Below are 17,584 nucleotides of genomic sequence, written 5' to 3' on the forward strand. Positions count from 1 at the left end.
TGCCCCCCGCATCCAATAAAGGATGGAGATTCTCCTTGGCTCTCTTCTTGTCATTAATATATTTGTAAAAACATTTTTTGTTGTCTCTAACGACAGTGGCCAGATTGCGTTCTAGCTGGGCTTTTGCCTTTCTCATTTCTTCTCTGCACGACCTAACGAGATCCCTGTACTCTTCTTGAGTCGCCTGCCCCTTCTTCCACAAGCGGTAAACTCTCCTTTTTTTCCTGAGTCCCAGCAAGAGCTCCCCGTTCAGCCAGGCGGTCGTCTTCCCCGCCCGTTCTTCTTACAGCGTACGGGGACATCCTGCTCCTGCGCCTTTAAGACTTCCTTCTTGAAGAACGTCCAGCCTTCCTGGACCCCTTTGCCCTTCAGGACTGTCTCCCAAGGGACTCTCTCAACCAGCGTCCTGAACAGGCCAAAGTCCGCCCTCCGGAAGTCCATGGTTGCGGTTTTGCTGCCCCCCCTCCTTACTTCACCGAGAATGGAGAATTCTTATCATTTCATGGTCGCTAAGCCCAAGACAGCCTCCGACCACCACATCTCCCACCAGTCCTTCTCTGTTTGTAAACAGCAGGTCGAGCGAGGCACCTCCCCTGGTAGGCTCACTTACCAGCTGTGTCAGGAAGTTGTCTTCCACACACTCCAGGAACCTCCTAGACTGCTTCCTCTCTGCCATGTTGTATTTCCAGCAGACGTCCAGGAAGTTGAAGTCCCCCACGAGAACAAGGGCTGGTGATTGTGAGACTTCTGCCAGCCACTTGTAGAACGCTTCATCCGCCTCTTCATCCTGGTTGGGTGGTCTGCAACAGACTCCCAGCAGGATATCTGCCTCGTTGGCCTCCCCCCTCATCCTTACCCATAAACACTTGACCGTATCATCATCACAATCATTGAGCTCTAGACAATTGAAACACTCCCTAACATACAGGGCCACCCCACCTCCTGTCCTTCCTCGCCTGTCCCTTCTGAAGAGTCTATAGCCATCCATTGCAGCACTCCAGTCATGAGAGTCACCCCACCATGTTTCTGTGATGGCGACTAAGTCATATCTCTCCCGCTGCACAATGGCTTCCAGCTCCTCCTGTTTGCCGCCCATGCTGCGTGCATTGGTGTAGATGTACTTGAGCTGGGCTATTGATTTCACCCCCAGCATTGGTAGGTCATTACCCTAGGCTCATCTCTAGGGAGCCTGGTTTTATCCCCTTCCCCCTTCGAACCTAGTTTAAAGCCCTCTCGTTGAAAAGTAATGGTTCTGGCTTTCAAAACCATTTGAAAGGTGAGAAAAATGCTCATATACAGGAAATGAAATGGTTTCAAGCACTAATCAACCAGTAAAGCATAAAGGAATTCTACTCTGCATAGCAATTCCGCTGCAGCTAACAAAGCAAGATCAGGGCTAACATTTTTGAACCATGTGTACCCACAGTTAGATTACCAATGTTGTCAAATTTAGAGTTTCACATTATAGATCTTCAGCCATAGGGTGAAGGTGCCTCTCCATGGTGGACTGTGTTACCAGACATAACGTCCGGTAAGACAGTACCCTAAAAGCCATAGTCAGCACCTTATGTGGTGGAGGCAACAGTGTACATTTATATCACAAAGTAGCGTTTGAAATCTTTACTGTTTTGAGGGAGAGAGGCTTGTCTTCCAGACAGCCTCAGCTGTACTGAGGATGGATGCTTGCTTCACTGGTACCTGAAAATTGTTGTCTTATTTCTACTTTTTTTTTCCTACTTCTTTTTCAATTAGCAACTTGCAGCATTGGTTACATGCTTTTAGGAAGTACCTTGACAGATTGTTTTAGCCTTTCTGGAAATAACAAGCTGCATGTAATTCAAAGGATTAGCAAATTAGAGCGTTATAAGAATGAGTTACAGAAATGACCTGTGTTCTCTAGTGCTTGCTTTTTGAATCATAATGAAGGTGACTTCCTTGAGGCAATTAAGATATTCCTCAGTTTTGCTCTTTATCCCATACAAAAATACTAGCTCCCTAACCAAGGAACATTAATAAAGGGCAATTTTCAGGAGCAGGGTCTAGATTCAGTTTAGGCATTTCAGCTGATCTGGTGAAGACAATGTGATAGAGAGGGATAGAAGATTTTGGAGGGTTGAAAGAAGGAGCTGGGCGGGCCGCGGGCAGCTGTGAGCCAGGCTGCAACCTCAGGCCAACAGGCAGCGCACACACACATGCACTGTTCTAGCGATCAGACACATCCTTCTTTCTTTCTTCAAAGGTATGGTGCTGCTTAGAGGTAAGGTTGGAAAATGGATGCGAAACAGGTGGTAGGCTATTTATTATAGATTAAGTGCTGACAGTGTGCTCTGCGCTGTCAAAACATAAAACCATGTTTCTTTCCCCGTGGAGCTTCCTCCTAAATAAATGGACCAGTCAGACACAGAACTGTTCAGCAGTGCACAGCAGCAGTTTATTAAAAAAGTGAAAAATGAAGCAAACAAACCAGCATTCTCTACATAACAGACAAACACAGCATCATAGGAGAATTGATACTTCAGATGGTTTTAATTGCTGGTTCTCAGCTGGTTTTCTGCCTGAACTAAGGAGTAGTTTTAAATAAATAACATTATGTGTGCAGATTGCATGAAATGGTTTCATGCCCGTAATTCATTGTTTTCAAGAGATTACCTTTCTTTAAATTAAGCCTCTTTTGAGATGAAATTTAGTATGTATTTTTTCTGACTAAAAGGTAACGTATCTTACGTCATATATAAAAACCAAATTTACATAATCTAGCTTTAGTGGAGATAGTCCTTCAGATGTTTTTTATATAAGCCACTGGAGAGTTTCCTGTAAGATTTAAATCTGTGAGATAGCTGAGAAACTTTTTGCAAGTAGGTGACTTTTTTAACCTGAAAATTGAAAACTGAACTAACAATATTCAGCTCTGTGCAGTGAAAATTGTATGTCCTCAGCTATGCTGAGAAGTGTTAACTTTCTTTTTAAAATGAGCCAAGTCAGAATTTATACCGTTGTTGCCATGGGTCGGAGAGGATTGATGCTGCAATGCCTGTGCACGACAATACTGACTACAGGTTTATGCATCAATGTTAAGATCAGCTCCTGGAAAGGGCCTTCAGTTTTGAATCTTCTGTTGCTAGGATTCACTTCCATGTTGCAGAAAATTTAATGCAGAATAGTATAATTTGACCTCTTCGAATACGTATGTCCTGAATACAGGATCCTAACAGTTAACGAAGATTGCTCTTTATTTTCTTGAAAAAAGCAGTAGCTATATATATACACACACTAAGTCATTCAGCAGTGCTGAGAAATTGCTGTTATGAATTAGAGCTTGTAATTCTCCCATTATACACAGACTTTCAAATAAAGATGAAGAATCCTATATTTAATTCAGGGGTTTTGATTATGTTGGGCCAGGAAAGGGGTCAAGATCCAAATAAAAGCCAGACAACTCTGAAAAAATATTCAATTTCTTTACATTGGAGAAAAGCACTGCCTTTTCTAGAGCACCTGTAATCTCAACTGATGTAGGAATAGCTTTGTGATGCATTTTTCCTCCTTCAATTTACCTTGGAGGCATTGAACCCTCTTAATCCTATGCAAGCTCTTGCTGCCTAGGTACAGTGTCTTCAGCTGGTGTTTGCTGCCATCTACCGTTTTAATTAGAAGACTTAATCAGTTTGGCAGGAGCGTGTTCATATTGGCAAAACCAGCAGGTTAGCTGGTGTGGGAGAGAGGGGAAACAGCAGTGTAGCTGTTCCGTGAGGTTGCTGCAGTAAAACCTGTACCTGCAGAAGAGCCCCAGCCGTTTCATTTCAACACCAGTCAAATCACCAAATGACTTTTTTTTCCCCCAAAACTAACTGAAAGGGTCCGTTGTTGCCTCAGCTCCATGAAAAACCACCTCGGCTCATTACAGAAGGTTATTGTCAAATGTGTTTTACAGGACATTCCATTACTGCTTGGGTAGGAGGGGGTGAGCTGCTGAATTTCTCTCATTTTCTTCTTAAAGTTACATTTTTTTTTTAGGCTGGTACATTTAGAATGCATTATTGTTTATTTTAAGTTAGCTTTTAGCTTTCAGTTTTTGTAAAGAACAAAAATTAAGATAGTCCTTGTTTTCTGTTTTTCAGCTCTTCGTTGGTCTTGGATTTCCATATGAAGGGCCGGCTCCTTTAGAGGCTATCGCTAATGGATGTGCTTTTCTAAATTTAAGATTTAACCCACCAAAAAGTAGCAAAAACACAGAATTTTTCAAAGGCAAGCCTACACTCCGAGAGGTAAGCTTTATCAATCTTGGTAACTTCTTTATTGAAAATGATTGTGGATTTCTTTTTAGTAACACAATACAGGAAAATAGCATAAATGTTCACAGTTTATTGCAAAAGGTGTGCAACTGTCATTTTCTTTTGCCATCAATGGGGATTATCAGTCCTTATTTTTACAGGATAATCAAAATTTTTCATTCACATACTGTTAAGCTTTACCTCTAGCTTTGCCTATATGTACATTCTGCTAATTCTTATTGATAGGTCATAAACTGAAGTTTCACTTGAAAACCGGATGTTCTGCCCAGGAATAGATCATGTCATCTGGTACATGATTTGTCATTTGAAAGCGGTTTTATTTTGTTGAAGAAACAAACATTACTGTGTACTGTGTAGGAAGTAAATAGGTGTTTAAGTAAATTATAAAAATGCCATTTGTGGGTGGTTCTGTGTGTTTTGGGATATTGGTTTTTTTCTCCAGAAAAGATCTGCTCAAGGCACTGTTGAGCTAAGGTATTAATGGTCACAGCCCACCGTGTTTGTGGTTAAACACTGAAGACATTTGGAGAGCTGACTCTTTAAGAGAACAGGAAGAGCAAACCTCAAGCTTTCAAAACAGCCAGTGTGTTTAGACTCTAGTAAGAGAAAAATGAGGCTAAGTAAGCTAGCCCCTCATCCTGGCACTGACTTTAGAATCTTTTTCTTCTTAGGTGTAGGTAAAATTCAGCCTAAACCGCTTGCAAGCATTTAACAGTCATGTAGCCATTTCTGACGTTAGCACTTTTGCCTGTGACCATGGCTTGGTCATAGGTGTGTATGCATATTTTCTGTACATACTTATCTGAAGGGAAAGCTCTCTGGTAACACTTAGATGATGAGAACTTTGCACAGCCATATTTCCCAATTCAAGTTATGCTTGGGCTATATAAATTGCGTACTGGGCGGCGCCAGCTAGTTTATAAGCAAAAGACAGTTTGCCATTTTAAACCAGGAACATAAATTCCTCATGATTTTATGATCCAGGACTGTAACTGCCTTTCAGCTTGTACATTCAGCTTGTACAGGACGTGAGTTCAAACTCGCCCGTTCTCACAGCTTGCATAGCTAACAAAGGAGATAGCAATAAGGGAAAAAAAAATCTGTTTAAACTTTCTCCTTGGGCTTGGCACCTTTCAAAGCTTTTCTTCTGTGGGTCACTCAACTGTCTTGTTTCCAGTTGTTCTGTGCCCAGACAGTATAACTGGTCAGGCTCAGTAAATAATCTGCACCCACTTAACTCTTTAGTAGGAATTTTAGTGCTTGGAATGCCATGCTAAATCCCGCTGGCATGTGTCAGCACTAAGAGAAATGCTGTGCACCTGAATTGCACAGAAAAATAATCCCTATTGACTGCTTTAGTACAAAACAATATAATGAACATTCCTCACGAATATTGCTGCGTTCACATGCTCTGCTGATCTATCCTAAGAGTAACCTTTTCTCTAACTGGTTTTCACAACTGCATTTAGATCTGATTGCCAGTAATCCGTGTGCTGGTTCTTTGGGATTAAGAAAGTCCTTAAATCCTTCTCTCAGTGTTTTCAAGTGTTAAAAGAGAGCAAAAAAAGCTTGTGTAGTTCTGTGAATTGATTATCCATAGACCAATTTGAAGGTAAAGTCTGTGTTTAGTACTTTTGTAAAGTAACCATTGCAAGTCACTATTTTTCTCTTGTTCTAGGTAGAGTTTATTGGGGGGGGGGGGGGGGGGTTTAACTGTTTCCCCTCTACCCCCAAGATGGGGTCCTGTAGTGAAGACTCTGTACAAAAACTGGAAATGGCAATTTTCATTTTAGATCAGCAGTTGTTTTGTCTTGGGACATGATTTTGCTGGGGGAAAGAGCCAGAAAAAAAAAGAAAAAATCACCTTCAAGCAGCTTGTTTTGTACCATTATTTCTTCTCCATTCTGCATCGTGTTGCATGTCGTCGTGCCCCACCCCCCAAGAAAGAAAACACTGTATGCTAAATCTAGTTGAAATGTGTACTTGGTGGGATGTAGATTCTTTCATTTTCTGCATTTAGGAAGGAAAAAAAAAAAGACCTGGGATTAGAAATTAATTCCAAATCTATTTATAAGAATTCTTACAGATTTTTATTGTAGACAGAGGGAGTATCTCCTGAATATCTAAAACATTAGGCCTCGGCTAATTAAAGCATTTCAGTATTAGGATATATAGTCTTAATATTTTTTGAGAGTATAGATGTAGAATAACCGGTGCAATAAAAATATGTTGCTAGTTATTCTTAATACTTAAAACAGCTACGAGTCTGAGAAGTTTAGTTGTTTGTCTTCCAGATCAGATCTGGCTTTAATGTTGCCATCTGTCTGTGTGAGATGGTAGAGAAAGAGTGGTCTAAGGCATAATTCCTAAAGCTTTGTGGAATTTAAAACACTGTTTTATGTTCATATTTTTAAAGGTTGTTTTGTTGTTACTGAAAGCAATAGGAATGTAGCTTCTGCCATCTAAAGGAAAACACACCTGATCAACGCGTGGCTCAGGGGCTGGTGCCATCGGAGGAATTTTGGCTTTTTTGATCATGGGGAGGTTTACATGGCACCGGGCCTGCTGGTGACAGACGGAGTCCAGCTGTCTCACAAGGGAAAAAGGATCATGGCTCATGAATTGGCAGGGCTCACTGAGGGGGCTTTAAACTAGGTTCGAAGGGGGAAGGGGATAAAACCAGGCTCACTAGAAATGAGCCTAGGGGTGGCATGCCGATGCCGGGGGCGAAATCGATAGCCCAGCTCAAGTGCATATACACCAATGCACGCAGCATGGGCGGCAAGCAGGAGGAGCTGGAAGCCATTGTGCAGCGGGAGAGATATGACTTAGTCGCCATCACAGAAACATGGTGGGGTGACTCTCACGATTGGAGTGCTGCAATGGATGGCTATAGACTCTTCAGAAGGGACAGGCGAGGAAGGAGAGGAGGTGGGGTGGCCCTGTATGTTAGGGAGTGTTTTGATTGTCTAGAGCTCAACGATTGTGATGATGGTACGGTTGAGTGTCTATGGGTAAGGATGAGGGGGAAGGCCAATGAGGCAGATATCCTGCTGGGAGTCTGTTATAGACCACCCAACCAGGATGAAGGGGCGGATGAAGCGTTCTATAAGCGGCTGGCAGAAGTCTCTCAATCGCTAGCCCTTGTTCTCGTGGGGGACTTCAACTTCCCGGACGTCTGCTGGAAATACAACACGGCAGAGAGGAAGCAGTCTAGGAGGTTCCTGGAGTGTGTGGAAGACAACTTCCTGACACAGCTGGTAAGTGAGCCTACCAGGGGAGGTGCCTCGCTCGACCTGCTGTTTACAAACAGAGAAGGACTGGTGGGAGATGTGGTGGTCGGAGGCCGGCTTGGGCTTAGCGACCATGAAATGATAGAATTCTCGCTTCTTGGTGAAGTAAGGAGGGGGGGCAGCAAAACCACAACCATGGACTTCCGGAGGGCGGACTTTGGCCTGTTCAGGACGTTGGTTGAGAGAGTCCCGTGGGAGACGGTCCTGAAGGGCAAAGGGGTCCAGGAAGGCTGGACGTTCTTCAAGAAGGAAGTCTTAAAGGCGCAGGAGCAGGCTGTCCCTGTACGCCGTAAGAAGAACGGGCGGGGAAGACGACCGGCCTGGCTGAACAGGGAGCTCTTGCTGGGACTCAGGAAAAAAAGGAGAGTTTACCGCTTGTGGAAGAAGGGGCAGGCGACTCAAGAAGAGTACAGGGATCTCGTTAGGTCGTGCAGAGAAGAAATGAGAAAGGCAAAAGCCCAGCTAGAACGCAATCTGGCCGCTGTCGTTAAAGACAACAAAAAATGTTTTTACAAATATATTAATGACAAGAAGAGAGCCAAGGAGAATCTCCATCCTTTATTGGATGCAAGGGGCAACATTGTCACTGAGGATGAGGAAAAGGCTGAGGTACTCAATGCCTTCTTTGCCTCAGTCTTTAACAGTCAGACCAGTTATCCTCAGGGTTCTCGGCCCCCTGAGCTGGAAGACGGGGACGGCGAGCAGGATGAACCCCCCGTAATCCAAGAGGAAGAAGTCAATGACCTGCTATGCCACCTGGATGCTCACAAGTCTATGGGGCTGGATGGGATCCACCCGAGAGTGCTGAGGGAGCTGGCGGAGGTGCTCGCCAAGCCGCTCTCCATCATTTATCAGCAGTCCTGGTTAACGGGGGAGGTCCCGGACGACTGGAGGCTTGACAATGTGACGCCCATCCACAAGAAGGGCCGGAAGGAGGATCCGGGGAACTACAGGCCTGTCAGCCTGACCTCGGTGCCGGGGAAGATTATGGAGCGGTTCATCTTGAGGGTGCTCACAAGGCATGAGCGGGACAACCAGGGGATCCGGCCTAGCCAGCACGGATTCATGAAAGGCAGGTCCTGCTTGACCAACCTGATCTCCTTCTATGACCAGGTGACCCGCCTAGTGGATGAGGGAAAGGCTGTGGATGTGGTCTACCTGGACTTCAGCAAGGCCTTTGACACTGTCTCCCACAGCATTCTCCTAGAGAAGCTGGCGGCTCACGGCTTAGACAGGTGGACTCTGCGCTGGGTCAAAAACTGGCTGGACAGCCGGGCCCAGAGAGTTGTGGTGAATGGAGTTCAATCCAGTTGGCGGCCGGTCACGAGCGGTGTTCCCCAGGGCTCAGTACTGGGGCCGGTCTTGTTTAATATCTTTATCGATGATCTGGATGAGGGGATTGAGTGCTCCCTCAGTAAGTTTGCAGACGACACCAAGCTGGGCGGGAGTGTTGATCTGCTCGAGGGTAGGAAGGCTCTGCAGAGGGACCTGGACAGGCTGGATCGATGGGCCGAGGCCAACTGGATGAGGTTCAACAAGGCCAAGTGCCGGGTCCTGCACTTCGGCCACAACAACCCCATGCAGCGCTACAGGCTTGGGGAAGAGTGGCTGGAAAGCTGCCTGGCGGAAAACGACCTGGGGGTGTTGGTCGACAGCCGGCTGAACATGAGCCGGCAGTGTGCCCAGGCGGCCAAGAAGGCCAATGGCATCCTGGCCTGTATCAGAAATAGTGTGGCCAGCAGGAGTAGGGAAGTGATCGTGCCCCTGTACTCGGCACTGGTGAGGCCGCACCTCGAATACTGTGTTCAGTTTTGGGCCCCTCACTACAAGAAGGACGTCGAGGTGCTGGAGCGTGTCCAGAGAAGGGCAACGAGGCTGGTGAGGGGTCTGGAGAACAAGTCTGATGAGGAGCGGCTGAGGGAACTGGGGTTGTTTAGCCTGGAGAAAAGGAGGCTGAGGGGAGACCTCATCGCTCTCTACAACTACCTGAAAGGAGGTTGTAGCGAGGTGGGTGTTGGTCTTTTCTCCCACGTAACAAGCGATAGGACGAGAGGAAATGGCCTCAAGTTGCGGCAGGGGAGGTTTAGATTGGATGTAAGGAAAAATGTCTTTACTGAAAGAGCGGTTAAACATTGGAACAGGCTGCCCAGGGAAGTGGTTGAGTCACCATCCCTGGAGGTATTTAAAAGACGTGTAGATGAGGCGCTTAGGGACATGGTTTAGTGGGCATGGTGGTGTTGGGTTGACGGTTGGACTCGATGATCTTAGAGGTCTTTTCCAACCTCAATGATTCTATTCTATGAACTCAGTCTCGGTAACCTAAATTTGTAAGTACATACAGTTTTAGTGGCAGTAGAAATACTATTGAATAAAGGTTAGAATACATCAGTCTTCAAGAAGGATTGGACTTTTTGGAGGAATTTAAAATATGCCGATGGGGGCACAGTGCAGTGGGCTGCAAGTGAATGTAGGCAGCTACGGAAGCCATCTGTGTGCAGAAGCATCCTGAGTTACCGGCCCAGCAGTTGCAGTCTTCCAGCCGGTCCACAAGCCCTCACCACCATGCTGTCCTGCAACCAAAGGTGGGAGCCTGCACGGAGTCCCCTGGAGCATTGGTCTCGGAGCGCAGATTTATGCTAGCTGATCCTGTATGTAACTATAAGACTGGTTTGTCTTGTCCACAAGCAAAATGCAATAGGCCAATTTTTTTTTAAGTAGTTTCTTGCATTCACTTGAGGAAGAAAGCAAGTACGGTATATGCCCAGTGCAGGAGAAGGTTCTTCCCAACAGATACCATTTCCTACTTCAGATCTTTTGCACTGACTAGATTTTTCTTTGTATCATGCATAAAGAGGCAGCTGTATAAAAATTGTCTACAAATAATCTATCCTGTAGGGGGGGGGTTGTATTTATTTAAAAAGCAATTTTCTTCTGAGGCCATTGTGAAACACTCCCTCTCTTCTGCAGCTTTTGCTTCCTCTCCATGTGTTCGTTTGCATGTGCCTCTCACTCGTGTGCAGCCTGTCACAAAAATTACTTTTAGTGCCGTCCTGCTAGTTCTGAAAGTAATGTCTAATATAGCTTTTCTTAGTTATCTGCTTGGTTATTTATTGAATTTCATTCATATTGAATGAAAGTGGTGAGTAAAATACCAGTAGACACTCTTATTGAGGTCAAATCACTCTTGTACTATCAGCAGCGAGAGTCAGAATTCATCTAAGCGATATAAATGATTCTTTATTCACTACTACTCACAGAAGCTTGGAAATGTTTGAAATTTGAAGGAGAGACAGGGCAAGGATGTTGTCTGAAGGTGAGACAGGGCAAGGATGGCATCTCTTGAAGCCAGTCGTGCAGGTCTAACCAGGACTGGTAGCAATTACAGGTTGTGAAAACGCAGGGCTGCTCTGAATGAGCTGTGGGGAAGCAGGGTCACGTTGTAAAAGTAATTTCAGTAAGCATCAAGTCTTCTGTGATGCAACTATGAGGATCAAAGCCACAAATGAGAGGTGCACAAATGTTACTTGTGATCTGCATTATTACCTGATTTTCAGTTTTCCAACTAAGTTCACTCTCTAAATTTAAACACAGAAAATCTGAAAGATAACCCAGAAGGAATGACGCTGTTAGATTCTAGCTGAATTCTTGCGTTATCCTAGTGCATTTTGTCGAAAAAGTCTGATGAAGAGAGTGAGAGGGAAGGATATCTTGACATATTAATTTTTACCAATATCATTTCTTCCTTTCAGTTGACATCTCAGCATCCCTATGCTGAAGTTTACATTGGGAAGCCCCATGTCTGGACTGTAGACATCAACGATGTTTCTGAAGTTGAGAAGGCTGTGAAATCAATTTTGAATCAAAAGGTGAGAAATGCATCCTCAATTTGTCATCAATGCTTGAGGGTGTTTTGTGTACTGCACGTAGAGTGCTTCCTAACGTTAGTCTAATTAAAGCAGAGTGCTGCACTTTGGTAGGCTATTGGGGAAAAAAAAAATTATTACATCTCTGTGGTATCTGTTTATCATGTTTTAGTACTGGATTTTCAGGTTTTTATCTGAAAAAAATGAGCGTGAGTGAATTTGTATAGAAATGTGAATTTCATATGTAAATGATGCAGCAATCTGTATTTTCTGTGCATTCAGTGAGGAAGTTTCCTTGTTGATTCTTAGAGCATTGCAGGCTGTCCAAATGCATGCTCAACTCCTTTGACTGATACTGTAGCCTTGACATAACCCCACTGAAGTGCTTGTGCACTTACAGCGTGGAATTGTAATGAGGGCACATCAAGCGGTGGGGAAAAAAAAATCGAAGTAATTTTCAAAGGTATCACATTCTTTTTTGTCACAGTGTTTTCTTTTTCACTTCAACTCTAGAACTGAAACTTAGTTAAAACAGAAGCTCTGGAATCCGGTAGGGTCTCAGGCTAGCTTTATATCTATTACTTTGCAGTATACCCTGAGTTTCCTTAAAGATAATCACTGAGCAACTTTTATTGCCGTTACAAAGGAACAAAAATCAGCTTAAACTGCTGATGGTTTTGTGAAATTGTGATTTGTTAATGAGTTTATTTGCATTTATTGTTGCTACTTAAGCTATAATGGTAGTATTTGGAATGCAAGCTGCTACCACACAGCGCACCACAAAGTTCATTTAAACAAAAAACCTTCTAACCTTAACACACTATGTTTCCACAGATTGACCCTTATTTGCCCTATGAATTTACATGTGAAGGAATGCTTCAGAGGGTGAATGCATTTATTGAAAGACAGGTATGAACTGTTATTGTGGATGACTTTTGTTTTATGTTGGGAGGGGAGGACTCTCCATTTTAAAGCTTCTCAGTGTTGCTGTTCAAGTAGAAATAGTAGCTGTGCAGTCCTTGGTGTTATATCAAAGCAGAAAGGCAAAGTAATTTTTCAGTGTATATGTGACTTCTTTAACTGTGTACACACAAAAAATCTGTGGATCATGAAGTATCACGTAAATATAGAGATACGTTTGTGGTAGAACTGCACTTAGGCTAAAGCCTCTAGGTGGATTTTTCAAGTATTTAGTTTCAATCGATAAAGCTTTAAATGGTTTGGAAACCAGTTACTTAAAGGACTTTTGGTGCCTATGCATTATTGCCAGCTGAGAGCGGCAGAAGGTATTGAGTTGGTGTAATAAACTGCAGGGATTTACATGGGATCCTGATTTCTAGAAACTGTATGTTTGCTTGGACTTCTGCCCAAGGCCAGATCTGTTGCAACGGCCAGCTCTGCCTTTTGTTCTGGCTGCTGCAGAAGAGAGATAGGAATAACCTGTGTCTCTGTTATGCCAATTAACTTCTAGGGTTTCTTTCAAAAGCACTGCACATGCTCCTGTACTTGTATTTCTGAAAGAGGACAGTATTACAGGCAGTAATAAAGAATAACACGGCTTCAGATCAGAAGTGTAATTAATATAACATAGCTATTTCCAGTTTCCTGGCAATAAACACTTTAAGCTTTTTGCTGCTGTATTGATGACATAGCCTGTAAAAGTATCTCTGCTTCTTTTGCTTCTTCTGCCTGAGTTAGCTGTAATTGAGAGTTTTTGTCAACACAGGAGGAAACGGAGCTCAGTGTAAGGGAGAAAGAGACAATCTAGAGATAGCATCTGTGGGGCAAAACTGTCTCCCCCCTCTGGGCCTCCCCCAGGGGCTAAGCCCTGGCCTCTGCTGCGTGCTTCTCAGAAATAAATACAGCAGTGTAATTTTGTTCATTGCTTTGACTAATTGTCAAAAGCCATTATTGTTTCACAGCCCCCAGGATGCTCAAGCATCATTATTAGCTGCATGTGCTTTGCACTGTGCTTGATTAACATGTCAGATGAAGCAAAAATAAAGGTGGAGACCTTATTTTGAAGAGTTTGTGGTGGGAGGCAGGCAGAACAGAGAAAGCCGCACAAGCTTGGAACAGGAATGAAGATGCATGGAGTTGATCTGGTTCAGAGGTTGTGGGGTACATTAGCCACGAGAGTGTGGTCTTCAGGGGATGTTTGAATGTGAAGAGGATGGGGCCAGATACACTCACACACAAGTCATCCTATGGGACAATTAAACTAGGATTTAAAGTTGTCCAGAGTTCCCCTTTTGGTGCCTTGGCTCAGGGTCAGGAGGGAGGACAGTGTTCACAAGAAAGGTTTAGTGAATTCCCCGAATCTTCAGATCCAACAGCTGGGCTGAAGGTCCTTAGGGTCTGAAGTAAGAGAACTACTGTGGGCTGTGGTTTCACGTTTAGCAGCGCCACCTTCACGTGGATTAAACCAGCTTTCACTCCAAGCTACTCCTTCCTGCCAGTGCACTGCCCCTGCCAGCAGCCCAGCGTGGCTATTAAGTGCATCTGTGCCATCTGCTGAATCCATCCCTTGATCCTGGTTGCTCTGTGGTTGCACAAACAGTTGTGTCAGCTCTGCAGAGTGGCAGCGTAGGGTGGGAACCAAAGGGCGGGACTGCTTAAACTGGCACTGCCATCAAAGGAGCAGCCAGGCAACTGCAGCCGAAGCAGCTGCGGGATTCCCTGTTGCAAACTTGGGAGCTGTTGGATGAGGCAGGCTGGGCTGATGGAACAGGCATGCCGACTTTGAAAGATGTGGTCAAGCAGAGTACTTGGTAACCCGGCAGAAAATATTTTTGGCAGGGCTCTGCTAGGTTAGCAAACTGACTTGGCTCAGCAGAGGGTCAGCTGCGCATCAGAGCTTGGTGAAGAGAGTGGGGTGAGAACGTTCAGCCAAGAGCAGGAAAAGCCAGAGGGAGGAGGATGCGTCCTTTGACAGCAGGGCTAAGCCTGTCTCACCTTGAAATTGTGGTTATAGGTAAAACAAACATAAGTGCAGTCTCTGGTGAAGCTTAACCTTCTGTTTTACATAACGTCATTTCTTTATTTTGCCCTTATACATGTAGGGTTGTGGGGCAAGATAGGCTGGGGTGAAGATACTAGTTGGTTGCTTTTAATGGTTGATAGGAAAACTAGCCAGAGACAGCAAACTGAAACATAGCCCTGTGTGCTGGTACCTGTGAAGGTGAGGTACTCTGAGACGTGCTTCAAGGTGGCATAAGCTGAGGAAGACTTCCCACCAAGCTATGGACCAGAAACGGGAGGCTGTGCTCAGTTTTGGGGAAGAATTTTCAACTAAGAGATGTTAAAAGCTGAAGCCGCCAGCAAATGGTGGAGCCTCACAAGTGATTCCCTGTCTTTGAAAAACTTCGTCTTCTGCCTGCAGTAGCTGTGAATCCAATCCAATATTACAGTATTATATTGTATATATTACATTAGTATATGTCATAGTATTATATAGTATATGTTATAGTATTGGATTGGATTTTGAACCTATATAGATTTCCTCCTGCATCTAGTGTTTTAAATATTGATTTATAAAAGGACAGAATAAGCAGGGTGCTTAAGTCCAAATAGCAAAATGACCTTTTTGAAACAACCTCATTAAAAAGTACCTTTGGTAGTAGTAAAAAATAGATAGTACCTATCTATTTTTAAGCTGGTTTTTTAGATGCTGTTAAAATTATTCTGCCATAAATATGCTCCAAAATTACTCATTTTTTTTGAATATGGCTCAAGGGAATGGCTTAGAGCTGCGTTGGGGAAGTTCAGAATGGATATTGGGAAAAAGTTCTTCACTGAGAGGGTGGTCAAGCACTGGAACAAGCTCCCCAGGGAAGTGGTCATGGCCCCAAGCCTGTCAGTGTTCAAGAAGCATTTGGACAACGCTCTTAGATACATGGTTTAGCTTTTAGGTTGCCCTGTGTGGAGTCAGAAGTTGGATTCTGCGATCTTCCTGCGTCTCTTCCAACTCAGGATATCCGTGATTCATGATTGTTTAATACTAAATTTATGGTTAGACCTGGGAGTATGAAAACTTCCTCCTTCAGCAGAGGAAATCTAAACAGAGGAAAAAAACCACCAAACTGGTAAATGATTTGGGGTCTTAGCTTCATTAAAATTTCAAGTAGTTCAGCCTTTCTAAGCTTTGGGTCACACTTTGGGACCTGTACATACAAATTTTAGTTTTGTCAGGAGAAAGCAAACCATGATGGTCTGGGCCCAGATTTTTTGATCACCTTTTGATGAGAGTTGCCAGATGTTAAAATAATGGCTGAGTATCATGGAATGTTATACAAAACCAGCGATTAAAATTTTCTCTTTGCTTTTTCTCATTTTAAATGTCAAGACCATAAGAACTTGTCTTTGAATAGTTTTCGCTAGCAAGTGTGTTTAGATATTGTTTCTTCCTTCTCTCTTTCCACTGTGGTGACACTTGACTGCATGCATTATTTATAGCCAGTTTTTTTGAGCGTTGGGAGAGCACTTTTACTAGCAATTCAACCAAGAAGAACAAGCAAACTCTGAATCCTGGTTGCTTTATAGAAATCTTCGGTCTTTTATGAGTTCGGCTCGCTCCATAGTGCTGCGAGTCCCCTGATCCTTTCCAGATGGCTCTGGCACTTGAGACCTTTCTCACCTACAGGGTAACTGGCCTCTGGAATTCTTCTCCTACCAGAACTTCCTCCTGACATTTGTGCTGTTATGAAAATAGTTCTGCTAGCACTAAGTCAGTGAAACAGAAATCACTGAGAAAGCCCAAAAGGGGTTGGATATGTGGAGTTGCTCTATGATAAATTAAAAAAGGTAAAGGTAGGCAAGAATCTTCTTTGGGAAGAAGGGTACTACCACATTTCAAGTAGCAATCAAAGGTGATAATTCCCTCATGCTAAAAAAAAATACTCTCTTTAATTGTGCTTGAATTACTGATTTTAATACAACCAAAATGAGTTGCAAAATGAGCGTTTGGGTGACAATAACCACTTATTTTACTAATGGGGAAAATTGCTAGCAAGGGACTGGATGCGTTATAATAAAATATGATCTGTCACTGCAGGATTTCTGTCACGGGCAGGTGATGTGGCCCCCATTAAGTGCCCTTCAAGTAAAAATTGCTGAACCAGGAAAATCCTGTAAACAAGTTTGTCAGGAAAGCCAGCTCATCTGTGAGCCTTCCTTCTTCCAGCATCTTAACAAGGACAAAGCTCTGCTTAAGTAAGTACTTAAAAGCACGAACATGTTATTTGGTCTCTTTTTATTGCACTGGTTTTTGCCACACAGGAAGTTTAGTGTACGAATTCTGTGAGAAGGGAAGGTGGGGAGAGAAGTACTGTCTGTCTGGCAGCAGCAAGCTGTGCGGTTAGTCCTTCGTAGCAGTGGATGGTAGAAGTTGCTGCTGTGGTGAGAGGACCGTTCCACATAGCATGTTTTTGCAGTGAGGAGTACAGCACCAAGGCCAAAAATTTACATCTCTTCCTTCTCCCCCTCCATCTCCTACGTGCGTGCACCGTACAGTGCCCGTTGATGTTGGGTTGCTTGCACTGAGCAAAGATGCTTGTGCTGCGGGGATCGCAGATGCCAGAACTGTAATTGTATTTGGATGGACCCTTTGCAGCCCTGGCTGAGCAGGGGCACTATTCCATAGCTTTTGCCATATCCTTCTGAGCGTTAGTGAACTTCCATGACTCTTAACGCTAATCCTAACTGTGCTCAGTCAGCTGGGTCAGAAACGAAATGCATTTTGTTGCAGGAAATAGAACTCTGTGCACAGTGTGTGATTTCTATCAGTTGTTCACATGATTTTAAATACAGCACTTACAAAGGGCTGCTTTTATTTACTGAGCTCCCTCTTTGGTCACAATTAACATCCATATTGAAACATCTGTATCCATTGGCAATTAGCAATTACTGTTTCTGCAAACCTTTTGTCGGTATTGTCCTAGGTAAAGAATTGTAAACCCTTGCACATTAGAGGTATTAGTACCAATTTACAAAGCTTACCAGCTATGTATTAAGGAAATTGATGTTGCTTTCAGGTGCTGTCTCTTAGAAATATGTCCGTGTTCCTTTCAGAATGAAAACAAAGCACTCAAAGCTGGGCTCCAACAAATGCCTGCTAGGGAATCTGCTTCCTAGGTTT

General features: G+C 43.8%; 1 protein-coding gene across 2 annotated transcripts in view; it reads left to right on the forward strand.

Moving 5' to 3' along the window:
- The window catches only part of MGAT5 (alpha-1,6-mannosylglycoprotein 6-beta-N-acetylglucosaminyltransferase), a 144,335-nt gene that overhangs the window by 118,402 nt on the left and 8,349 nt on the right, over positions 1-17,584 (forward strand). For both annotated transcript variants that reach the window (XM_076343067.1, XM_076343068.1), the window contains exons 13-16: positions 4,119-4,265; positions 11,335-11,451; positions 12,283-12,357; positions 16,502-16,659. In XM_076343067.1, coding sequence (XP_076199182.1) covers positions 4,119-4,265; positions 11,335-11,451; positions 12,283-12,357; positions 16,502-16,659 — 497 coding nt within the window. The remainder of the gene's footprint in view (positions 1-4,118; positions 4,266-11,334; positions 11,452-12,282; positions 12,358-16,501; positions 16,660-17,584) is intronic.

The sequence above is a fragment of the Aptenodytes patagonicus genome, chromosome 6 (assembly GCF_965638725.1).
Source record: "Aptenodytes patagonicus chromosome 6, bAptPat1.pri.cur, whole genome shotgun sequence".
NCBI lineage: Eukaryota > Metazoa > Chordata > Aves > Sphenisciformes > Spheniscidae > Aptenodytes > Aptenodytes patagonicus.